The 11,685-nt window shown below is 40.3% G+C and overlaps 1 protein-coding gene across 9 annotated transcripts; it reads right to left on the bottom strand.

The window, feature by feature from the left end:
* Positions 1-11,445, bottom strand: apold1a (apolipoprotein L domain containing 1a). 9 transcript variants are annotated; one of them, XM_070541567.1, is made up of 22 exons: positions 11,350-11,445; positions 11,200-11,267; positions 11,051-11,097; positions 10,859-10,914; positions 10,726-10,789; positions 10,527-10,597; positions 10,288-10,329; positions 10,085-10,138; positions 9,671-9,739; positions 6,551-6,616; positions 5,712-5,765; positions 5,566-5,631; positions 4,402-4,467; positions 4,034-4,087; positions 3,878-3,952; positions 3,733-3,804; positions 3,556-3,618; positions 2,284-2,358; positions 1,958-2,012; positions 1,827-1,878; positions 1,288-1,702; positions 1-1,191 (listed from the first exon to the last, which is right to left on the bottom strand). In XM_070541567.1, exons 11-22 carry the CDS (start codon positions 5,712-5,714, stop codon positions 568-570), a joined length of 1,620 nt encoding a protein of 539 aa, XP_070397668.1. In that variant the 5' UTR covers positions 5,715-5,765; positions 6,551-6,616; positions 9,671-9,739; positions 10,085-10,138; positions 10,288-10,329; positions 10,527-10,597; positions 10,726-10,789; positions 10,859-10,914; positions 11,051-11,097; positions 11,200-11,267; positions 11,350-11,445; the 3' UTR covers positions 1-567. The 9 variants fall into 9 exon arrangements, with proteins under 9 accessions (XP_070397668.1, XP_070397666.1, XP_070397667.1 ...); XM_070541565.1 differs by having other exon boundaries at positions 11,051-11,094; XM_070541566.1 differs by having other exon boundaries at positions 6,551-6,613; positions 11,051-11,094.
* Between the last annotated feature and the right edge of the window lie 240 nt (positions 11,446-11,685).

Genomic DNA, 11,685 nt, shown 5'->3' with positions numbered 1-11,685 from the left:
CAATCGGAAAACTAGAGCCCGCCGAACAGCCGAGCCACAGTTCGGGGGGTATAGTTAGTGGCTCACAACTGGTTGCTGCTAGTCAGGGAGAAGCCTCGAAGTTGGTGTCAGATTGCCCCCATGTGGAGGTACTAATGGGAGGTGTAATTGTACCATGTTTGTTTGATACCGGTTCTATGGTATCTACAGTCACCGAGGGCTTTTTCCGGCAGCATTTTGAGTCTGGGGGATGTCCCTTTGGCTGACTGGTTAGAGTGTATGACTCTCACCTGGGAGTCTGGGGATCGAATCCCGCCCGGGCTCTCGTTTATCCACCTTGCCACATTCGGATCCTCTTCTTCCCCTCCTGCTGCCTCCTGGTGCTCTCCACCCTGCTTCCTCCCGTCTCCCTGTAGTGACTCATCAACCTTTATTTTTAAGCACCTTACAGGCATGAAGCATGCCACTAAAGTGCTATACGATACTTAAAATAAAACAGTTGAAGCAAACAGAGACAATTAAAACCAACAAAGTAAAGACGTGTCTTCATATCCCCTCTGTTGTGTTCTTTCAAAACTTCCCCTTCTCTTATTTTTGTGACTCCTTCCTTCTGCCCAGCTCTCCTTTCTCCTTCCCACTCCTCTCCTTTTTAATTTTGAAAACATCCTTTTTTGCTTCTTTACTCTTCCTCTGCTCCTCCTGGTCCCTATCGTCCAGCTTCTTTTCCAGGAAGTCGATGTCCTTCTCCAGCTCAGCCAGCTTCTTCGGGTCAGACTCCAAGTTGTCCTTCACTTCCACCTCCTCCACCTCAATGCCCTCCATCGTTTTTTGCAGGTGCGTCTTCACCTTGTTCAGCTCCAGGAGACCTTCTTGAAGCTCTTTACACACCTGTCTGATTTTGCGTGCGAATTTGGTTTTAGCACCCTTGCGGAGTTTGTGGGAGTCCTTCGCAAGAAAGAAAACATCCAGAGCGAGGAAAAGGGCGGACATGACACCCGTGGTCACGCTGATGGCCTTCGCAGCTCTGGCCACGCCACCTGCAGTGCTCAGAACCTGCACGGTGCCGATGAGCTTGTCGGTGTTGATCATCAAGGCCCTTCCAGCTCGGCCGCCCTCTTTCACTACGTGTTTAATGTTGTGGTTCAGAGCCTTTTGGGCTGCACTTTGAGAGTATTTATCAAAATCCCACTCCTGCAGGGTGTCCATACCTTCCTACAACAAACCACAACAAGAGCAGATGCTTACATTCTCACCAAATCTCAGAATCCTCACATTCAGAGATTTATTTAGCATCATGATTTTCTCTACCTGCACAAACTCCAGACACTTCCTGATGTCAGTGATTTCCTCCTGGTAGCCCTGGATCATCTTCTCCACCTTCTTCCGGTTCATGCTGGAGTGAATCGTGTCGGTGATCTTCGCCGAAGCCGATGTAATGCTGCCAGCCGTCGCCACACTGATCCCGACTGCCGTGACGATGATCGAGGCTCCAAATGTGAAAGGGGCCAGGATGAGTCCGGTGATTGTGGTTATACTACCCGCGACGTTGGCCACACCCCCTCCCACAGCAGCCGACACCGTCTTCTTGTGGAACTCATCTGCCGCATCAGCCAGTGCCACAAGCTCCAGGATGCGGTGCTGCAAGGATGCCCCCCGCTGGTTGAAAAGCAGCAGAAAGACGCGGGCGGCCATGTAGACTCGATCGGCTGCCTGCTCCATCGCCCTGCAGAGACACACAGGAACTAGATTCACTTCTTGTTTTAGAAAAAAAAAGTTCCTAAAAATCAAAGTGACAACTATTCAACCTGAACTACTAAATATTCTCTAGTAAAGAAACTAGCATTTACATTTCCTCCTCCTCCTCCTGGAAATTGGAGCTCTCGTTCCACTCGGTCCAACCTGACAGCCAGCAGCACAAACGATTGAGTCAACGTTTTAGAAAATATACATTTAATCTGTTTCCAAAGTCTGCACCAACCTTTTACTGAGTTCCACCACTCCATCAGCTCATCGTGGTCCTGAAAAGAAAAGACCTGCTGATAATGAAGGGACTTCTGGTAGAACAAACACACGGCTTCGGGTTGCATTGCTCTGATTATTTACGTTGTCTGATGGCGGTAACAGGACTGCTTTGGGTTGCTGTAACTTTACTTGGGACTTTTTATGGTGCTTTAATGGTTTTATGCATGTCTGATTTCAACGCTGAGTTTTTATTGGTTTACAGCCCTTTGTCCTTCAGGGCATGTGAAAGCACTTTATAAATAAAGGTGAACTTGAAAAACACGCATTCAAGCGTGCACACACCTGGTGAGCTTCAGCTGACCTTTCTTCAGGTGGATAAGCTGCCATCTCCACAGGCTGAACCACAACTGTGTTCTCCTGGTACAAGCAAAACTCAGGTCAGAACTCACTACTCTGCAGAATAAACACAGCTTTAACTTTCTTGCAGTGACACTAATCTCACAGAACTGTTGATTTTTATGTCATGCATCATCTGGATCAAACCTCTAAATTAAGAAAAATACATTAGTTTCACACACACACACACACACACACACACACACACACACACACACACACACACACACACACACACACACACACACACACGCACACACACACACACACACACGGTGGGCCATTTATATGGATACGTCTTAATAAAATGGGAATGGTTGGTGATATCAATGTCCTGTTTGTGGCACATTACTATATGCGAGGGGGCAAACTTTTCAAGATGGGTGGTGACCATTGTGGCCATTTTGAAGTCGGCCATCTTGGATCCAACTTTTGTTTTTTAATAGGAAGAGGGTCATGTGACACATCAAACTTATTGGGAATTTCAAAAGAAAAACAATGGTGTGCTTGGTTTGAACTTTTCTATCTATCTATCTATCTATCTATCTATCTATCTATCTATCTATCTATCTATCTATCTATCTATCTATCTACATATATATACATAGACATACACACACATCCATTTACATATGTGTGTGTGTGTGGAGTTGAATAAATACGGTAAATGGTATTCTGTCTCACAGTAGCTCAGTCTTTCTAAAGGTTTATTTTTACCTGTTGCTCTGAACTCTTAGGCGTCCCACCTCTTTACTCCAGTGAAATAAAAAGAATTAAGACCATTTTAACATAGTTTTAAAGAAATTCAGTGAAAAGAATAAAAAAAAATACTCCATGAAACTCATTACTGTGGTGCTGGCTGAAAGTTCACCCTCCTTTAAAAACATATTTGGGTCCATATAATCTCACTGACTGGGGAACATTAATTTAAAAAGCAGCAAAACAAAAAAATAAAACGATAAATCTCAGGGTTAATATTTAAAAACGTTCATGCTGAGAATAGTTTCTGGATGAAATCTCAGCATAGACATTAATCAAGACGTTTAAGACAAGTGTTGAGTGATGTGACTTTGTTTCTTGATAAAGACCTTAAAACCATTTGCTTCCTGGTTAAATATACTAATCTGAACTCATTCCAGACCAGCGGGTTAAGGACATTGTGATGCAGCAGGAATTTGTTAAATAAGTGCAGAAATCATCAAAACAGAAATCTCTCACCTTCCTGATTTCCGTGAGGCTGTCCCAGCTGGCTGAAAGCTGACTCCAGTCGCTGAGGGGGTCCTAGAAAAGAAAAAACAAAAATCCGTAACTCTTTAAAACCTTCTGCATAACTTGTGTTTTATTACAAGTGGTTTATTTTGAAAGGTCTGATTAGGATATAAAGGAGATGGTCACCTGAGAGACAGCTACACGTGGAGCTGGTTTTGGTGACTTTTTAAAGATTCTTTTGAGTCCTCCTGTTTTCTCCTGCAGCAAAATGATGAAAAAGCAGAAATCAGTGGTAAAACACAAAGAAAAAAGCTTAAATGTACATTTACACCTTTGTTGTGTTCGGCTCAGAGAGATCTTCAGAGCTGCTGAACAACTTCTTGTCCGCACTTTTTGTGTTTGATTCCTGAACACAAACAGAAATAAAATCATGATGAAATCCAACATAAAAACCCTAAAACTATACAGTAAAGTCGGAGTTCTGCACCTCGTCTGCTGGTTTGGGAGTTTTCTTAAACATGTTGATGAAAAGGTTATTATCCTAAAAACAGAAGACATTTTTTAGATCAGAAGAGATTTAAAAATCAGGTCATGTTTTATTTAACAGTGGGACGGTTAGCTCACTTAATATTAGTCATAAAACAAAAAGGAAGACTTTAAAACAGCAAACAGTGTAAAATACCCAATCCGATACAAGAACAAGGAATAAAACACAAATTTATCATGAATAATCATATTTTATTACTGAGAGAACTATCGATTTGCAGAATAAACCAGAAACTTTTAAAAATGAGGAAATGAAAATGTTAAAAATGTAAAGAACAAAAGCATAAATATGAGTTAAGTCACACTGACCTCATTAAAAATGTTGTCTAAACTCGACGATCGCTCGAAGATTCCAGCCAGGCCGACTTCCTTCTCCTGAAACACATACGTGTCATTTTCTTCAGTTTCTCAGTCACAAACTAAACGCAGACAGATTTGCACCCGCAGCTGTTCAGCGAGTTCCTTAGGAAGTGAAACTAAACTCAGACCATTATGGGATAGATGCCTGAAACGTAATCATCTGGTAAAAGTTTGTAAAATTAGATTAACATGTGATGTTCCTCCCCTAAGGTTTAGTTTCTCAAAACAAAAAGCCTAAAGGTCATAATACTAAAAAATTAGAGGTTTTGTTTCTGAGTGAGAGAAGAAGTGAGCTGTAGATCGAGAGGATTAGGGCTTCATCTGCAGTGATGTGAATGATGAAGAGGAGGTCAGCCAGAAAGCAAAGCTCTCAGTCTATTGGCCAATCTTCGTCCCTGCCCTCGCCTATGGCCATGAGCTTTGATCGTGAATGCACACCGCCAAAAGACGTTTCCTTTGAAGGGACCAGGTTCAGCCTTAGAGGTAGGGTGAAGAGGTTGGACATCCTGGAGAGACGCTGCTCCTCCAGCTGAGGTGGTTTGGCCCTTTTTCAGGACGCCCCCACGAGAGGTGTCTCAGGCCCTGCTGGCAGGAAGTCCCAGGGTTGATCCAGGACACTGTGGAGGGATTGTACCTCCACACTGACCAGGGAACACCTGGGGATCGTACTGGTGGAGCTGGTGGAGGTTGCTGGAGAGAGAACGGTTTGGGCATCTGCTCGAGCTGCCCCCCCCCCCCCCCCCCCACACACACACACACACAAGCTGGACTCCGATAAGTGGACAAAAAAATGAACAAATTGTTTTCTAAAATAATTTTTCTGTTTAATGTATCCATTAAGTTTGCTGTGATGTTTGAATTTGTCAAACATTTCTTCAGGGTTTAGGAGTTCGCCCTGGGTTGCCGGTTTGAAGCCTCCAAGACTTCAAGCTTGAACTTTGTAGATTTCATATTGATTATTTTAATACCAATAAACATTTAAGATCAGTTTTTGTCTCTAAGCTGATCTGATTTGACTCTAAACTGTCAGATCACATTTGCAGGAAGATTTCAGTTCATGTTTCACAGCTTGGACAGAAACTAAATGAAGAAGTGGTCTTTGCTCTGAAATACCTTCAGCCTGCTCGTTTCTGTCAGATTCTCTGTGCTGGCGAATAAGCCAGTTTCAGCTTCCACCTCCTGTGTTCAGAAGCAGAAAACAGTTTTAAATAAAAACTTTATACCAGGATGTGTTTTTAACTTCTGCTGCAGTGCTGTACCATTTCTGCTGTGGTGCCCTCTGCTGGTTTGTGTGAATTTCTAAATGTTCTCTCCTACGAAGACATAAATACATGAGTGAGAAAAGCTACTGTTGTAAACATTCAAGATTTAATGTTTCTGTTAAATTAAAGGTGCAATTTGTAAGAATGACATCCTCTGGTCAAATGTAGAAACTGCAGTCCATTTTTAAGCAAAAACATCACTTTCTCCTCCATGAGTGTCATGGCTATTTCCAGTAATGGATCAGCAACAGAAGATTCTAGATGACAAGCACAGTAAGTTGATAAGTAGATAAATACATTGTCATATCTGGTGTTGGCTTTCTTGGGTGTTTTACGGTAGGGAGCACTTAGCACATTTATTACGGTAATCTGTTTCTGGCATTACAGGAAGTTTGTCCGTTGTTCGAATTGTGTACAAGTAGGGATGCCCGATATATCGGCATCAATATCGGTATCAGCCGATGTTAGTCATTTTTAGCACATCAGCATTGGCCCATTAAATAAAACTGGGCCGATATTAACAATCAATATTTTTCCATCTGGTCTCCATTTGTTTATCTGTTTCAGAGGGTGATGTGTATTTGTTTAGTCACGTGACAGTGATTGTAATCATCTCAGAAGTGTAAATGTGTGTGGTGTGTGTACATAAAAATGTCAATTCAGCTTTAATGATTTTCATTCTATACAAAATCTGCAGATTTTAGAAGCATTAATGTCAGTTTATCGGTATCTGCAAAAATCGGTTATTGGCCATAACAGTGATATTAATATCAGATACTGGTATCAGCTGTAAAAGTTCATTTCGGTGCATTACTTTGTATATGAAACCAACTCACTTTGGATATGCTTCCAGTCGGACCCTCGCTGCTGCTCAACAACTCTTTATCTTGTGACTTTTTCTGCTGGGAAAAAATGTAAATCTGTTGCAGCTTTCATTGCTTTAATAAGAATAACTTTTTATTTTCTTAGATCAGATTATTCATTAAAAAGTGTTATGGAAATATTATATTTCATTACTTTAATCCTATTAAGTGAATGTCCTGAAGCATTCTCACACACACACACACACACACACACACACACACACACACACACATGCACACACATGCACACACACACACACACACACACACACACACACACACACACACACACACACACACACACACACACACACACATTCTTGTCCTTGTAACCTCCCATACACACATACACACACTCACTCTCTCACACATGATCCACTCCCATTCCTTTCTTAACTGCTTGTATAAATAAACTCTGTGACCAGATGTTCGGGGCAATTGCCCTGCGCACTTGCCACAAATCATGTATTGGTTGTATGTCTGAATCATTGTCTCCTTTTCTCTTCGACTACAGAAAATGGGTTTATTGATAAACATATTGATAAAATCCCTAACATAATTTGGTCCTTCGAGAGCCGGGGTCCCGTCACCTCGCGGCACCAAGAGCCGATGCCGGAGAAATGTTGACAACCTAAATCTCCTCCAGCACTGAGTTTTGCTGGGGGGTCGGTGAGGGTCTTGACGTCGCTAGGAGAAATGCGGATCCATGAACTCAAGCCCTGAAGTGGAGAGATTTGGTGAGAAAAGTTTATTGTTTGTTTGTTTTGTCTTTGTGCCACCGAGAGAAAATCCTAGGTGACCAGAAATAAATTGGTTTAATCCACCATGAAAGGATGTATAAACAGATTCCGGGAAAGCTGTATTGGCTGGGTTTTTGGCGTTTTAGCCGAAAATAGAAACGCTACTCTAGTTTTGATACAGAAAACTGGGTGAAAAATAAATTGGTTTGGTTCACCGTGAAAGGACTTGTAAACAGATTCCAAGAAAGCTGTATTGGCTGGGTTTTGTGCATTTTAGCCGAAAGTATAAATGCAATTCTGGTGTTGATAAGTAGACCGGTGTGGTAACTAAGAGGTTACATTGGTTTTGTCTACCGTGAATAGGACAGTTTTTGACAGATTCTCTGAATGCTGTCTGAGTTTGGCCTGGTTTTCAGCGTTTTGCCGGGGAAATAGAAACATGCTCTAGTTATCTGCGTTGTTGCTTGTTTGTCTTAGATGTTGTCTGCTTTAACTGTTGTTCGAATGGATGAGAGAGTGTCTGGACTTGCTTATTCATGTAGAAAGAAGGATATGGCAAATCATTTGCACCCATCTCAAATTCGGTGGTCAGATTTTTAAACAGGTTGGCTGATAAGCCGTAAATCGAGACTCTGACCTTGTGTCAAAGAAAAGACGGTGTGGTATCTATATGGGGAAATATGAACTTACAAAATACCTTTTGAGTAAATATTGTAAATTTATGGAGATGTAAATCCAGGAAATGTGGAATTGATCTGAGAATTATCAGAGGATTGATGGAAAACACGATTTTGACAGCCGCTGATGTGTTACAAATGTATTATGCTTACGAGGAAGCACAGAGCGGTGGAAAGAAAGGGTTGAAGACATGAAACAGAGAGAGAGCACAGCCAGGCTCAAAAAACCCAAACAACAGCTGCTGTGCTCTGAGCTAATAAGGTCTTATCAATTGAGGCCTGAAGGTAACTGAACTAGAACATAAAGATGAAAAATTAACTCCTTGATGCAAAGTGGTCATTACAGTGAACAGGTTCTCAAAATTGCAGTTTATCTATTCGTTTTTGCTATTAGGCACAGCTGTTGAAGACTTTATTGCATTTGAGCCTCTCCATGTGGACTTCAGTAAGTCCAGCCAACATATTTCATGTTCAGAATACACGCTGTCCACTGTGGTGGACATGGAGTAAATTATGTGGAAATTATTAAATGTTACAAAAATATTAGATGAAATTTGTTTACAGTATTTAACTCCTGTTGACAAATTTTACGCATTATTTGAGTGACATTATTGAGTGAAATTGTACATTGTTAATGTACTCTGAACTCTGTACTCTGTACTCCGGATAAGCGGATGAAAATGGATTGATGGATGGATGATGATAGGTTTTGTTCCACTTGCAGGAGGATTTTTCTGCAGTCACCAAGCTTTCAGCCAGCAGCAAGATTAAATTTACTTAAAGATCCATTAAGGTAATACTTCATACTTCGTGATATTTCACATGTTATGGTTTCTACTTAAATGTAGGAACATCTTCTCCACACTTAAATATGTATGAAATAAGCTTTTCTTAAGTTTATGTTGGTGTGGTTTAAATGACTACCATTATCTAACTTGTATTTCTATAAAACGCTGTTTGATGCCATCATGTTTAAATATTTTATTTGTTACTTATTTGTTCTTTGCGTGCTGTTTTCTTTTTGTTTGGTTATCCTATTTGGATAAACAGGAGGGATTATGTTATGCAAATTTTAAATTTCATTACTTTAATCCTATTAAGTGAATGTCCTGAAGCATTCACACACACACACACACACACACACACACACACACACACACACACACACACACACACATTCTTGTCCTTGTAACCTCCCATACACACACACACACACACACACACACACACTCACTCTGTCTAATACATGATCCACTCCCATTCCTTTCTTATCTGCTTGTATAAATAAACTCTGTGACCAGATGTTCGGGGCAATTGCCCTGCGCACTTGCCACAAATCATGATTTGGTTGAATGTCTGAATCATTGTCTCCTTTTCTCTTCGACTCCAGGAAATGGGTTTATTGATAAACATATTGAGAAAATCCCTAACAAAAAGTCATAAACATGTGCAGTTACGCACCTCATGACTCAGGTCTCTTTCTTATTGATTAATCACCCTTTTATTATGTTATTTCATCAATATGTAACTTTCAAAAATCACAGACTTTTCTTTAAAAAAATCTCCCAAAATAACAAAACAATGGAAACAAGAAAACAAGGAACTATTACCTTCATAAGAAAATAATTAAAACTAAAACATCTATAGTACATTTAATTTAAAACTATTTAAATAACCTTTGTATACCGGCTGCTTCAGAAAGACTCACTGCTGCCTGAAACACCTTCTTGTGACCCCAAATTCTCCTAAAACAGACAGAATTGTATTTAATAAATTCACGTGTTTTACTTTTTTCCACACAAAAAAGCCAATCTTGTCATTTGAATGCTTTTCTTTAAATAAAGATTGTAAAGCTTCTACAACAACAAATCTGTTTAATTGTAAATCTCAGTTAATAATCAACATGAAACAAAAGGTTTTTCCTGAGTAAAATAATTGTAATATCATTTAATTTTTTGCATCAGATTTCCAGCTGTCATCAGCAAAAATGTCTGAAAACAGTTGTTGTTGTTGGTGTGTGTGTGTGTGTGTGTGTGTGTGTGTGTGTGTGTGTGTGTGTGTGTGTGTGTGTGTGTGTGTGATATTTGTACCTCTGCAGCTGCTTTTGGAGTCTTTCTGAAGAGTCCCCAAATCCCACCTTTCCTCTACGGAGACACAAGTGGCGTTAAAATCTCAGTTATTTATCAGAAACGTCCACAGCCAGCAGAGCTCCACCTGCATCAAGTCCTGACATGTTTCCATATTTGCCGCATGACTCATGTCGATTTTGTTGGCTCCACCATGACCGACTCACCTAATTCTCCAACATGCTGTGTCCGTGCAACAGCTCTACACCCTGAACATAAAATAAATGTAACACCATTTGTGGGCACGCCGAGGACACATAATTAAACCCTGGGACAAAGTAGGTCAGGGAGACACGTTTACGTGTGCCACAAAAACCCAGTAAGTGCATTTTTTTAAAAAAGGCATCCAAACATGAATATAACATTAAGGAACATTGAAAGTTCTGGATAGACACAGATACCATACCTCCTCCAACTGCAAACCTTCAATCGGTTTGAGAGATGTTTTAAACATTGAACTGAAATGTCTCCTTTTGTCTAAAAAACATGAAGAAAGTATCTTGTTAAATACTCTTGATGTTAACTTTACAAACAAAGAAACATAATTTAGTTAAATAGTGGTGCTGCCATTCTCAGTCAGACTAGAATATAGTACAGATTATCACCTTTGAGTGAATCTCTGTCAGATTATCACTACTGCCCAACAGATCACCAGGAAGAGCCTTGATCCTGAAAAGAAAAAAGATGCTGGCTCCTAGGAGATTTATTTTTTGTTTATTACATTTTGCATGCCTCTACCTGATCAGGTTGAGCTGCTTCTTTCTGAACATCCTGCTGAAAGCTCCTCCTCTTTCCTGAAACCGCAGCACAAGTCTAGTTGGGTTCAGGTCTTCTTGCAGCAGCTACACCCACCGTGGGTCTGTGTGTGCATCGTGATGTAATATAATACTATGTGCTGTATGTGCAGCTCCTGTGTCATGATCTGCTCACCTTGTGTTCAGACAGACAGAGATCTCACCATGATCAATCAGATTCTGCTAAAACAATATGTTCATTAAGTATTTTCCTTGTTAAAATTAGACAAATAAAGCACTGAAATGCTTATTTTAAGCTTAAACATAATTTGTCCCCTGACTCACCTGTGCGAGGACTCATCTGGTGCTTTGTTCATCGTGAGGATGCCAGAGAAGGAAATTCCTCCCCTTCTCTGCAAAGAATAAATAGCAAAACTTGATTTGGATTTTCTTGTTCCTGGACGTAAAATCTTTCTATATTTTAAAAGTTCTTACTTGTTTCGCTCAGATGTTTTTGCCTCTGGGAAAAGGGTGTGGCCAGTTTGGTGGGTACCTGTATCTGCAGGAGTCGCATAATAACAGGTGAGTAAATTCTAAATGTGTTAGAGGTTAATCTAAATATATACAGTTTACAAAAGGATTAGTTGTTTTGAGATTTAAATGTTGACTACATTTTCCTGGCAGAGTGGGGAAAAAGATTTCTGGCTGCATGTGTGCACTTAATTTGTTCATGAGAAATAGAACATTTACTTCACAAATACACTAAACATATACATTCTCTATAGTTTATCTTTCAATTTAATCGATCTCTCACTTTTCTCAGTTTTCATA

The sequence above is a fragment of the Nothobranchius furzeri genome, chromosome 11 (assembly GCF_043380555.1).
Source record: "Nothobranchius furzeri strain GRZ-AD chromosome 11, NfurGRZ-RIMD1, whole genome shotgun sequence".
Lineage (NCBI taxonomy): Eukaryota > Metazoa > Chordata > Actinopteri > Cyprinodontiformes > Nothobranchiidae > Nothobranchius > Nothobranchius furzeri.
Note: the sequence above shows the minus strand (reverse complement) of the source record. Positions and strands in the feature narration are given on the sequence as shown.

What these genes read in the sequence shown, in the direction of transcription:
- apold1a (XM_070541567.1), bottom strand. An exon ending in GCCTCACGGAAATCAGGAAG is followed by an intron (nt 2,359 to 3,555) that starts GTGAGAGATTTC and finishes TGCTTGTACCAG; the next exon opens with GAGAACACAGTTGTGGTTCA. An exon ending in AGTGTCTGGAGTTTGTGCAG is followed by an intron (nt 1,192 to 1,287) that starts GTAGAGAAAATC and finishes GGTTTGTTGTAG; the next exon opens with GAAGGTATGGACACCCTGCA.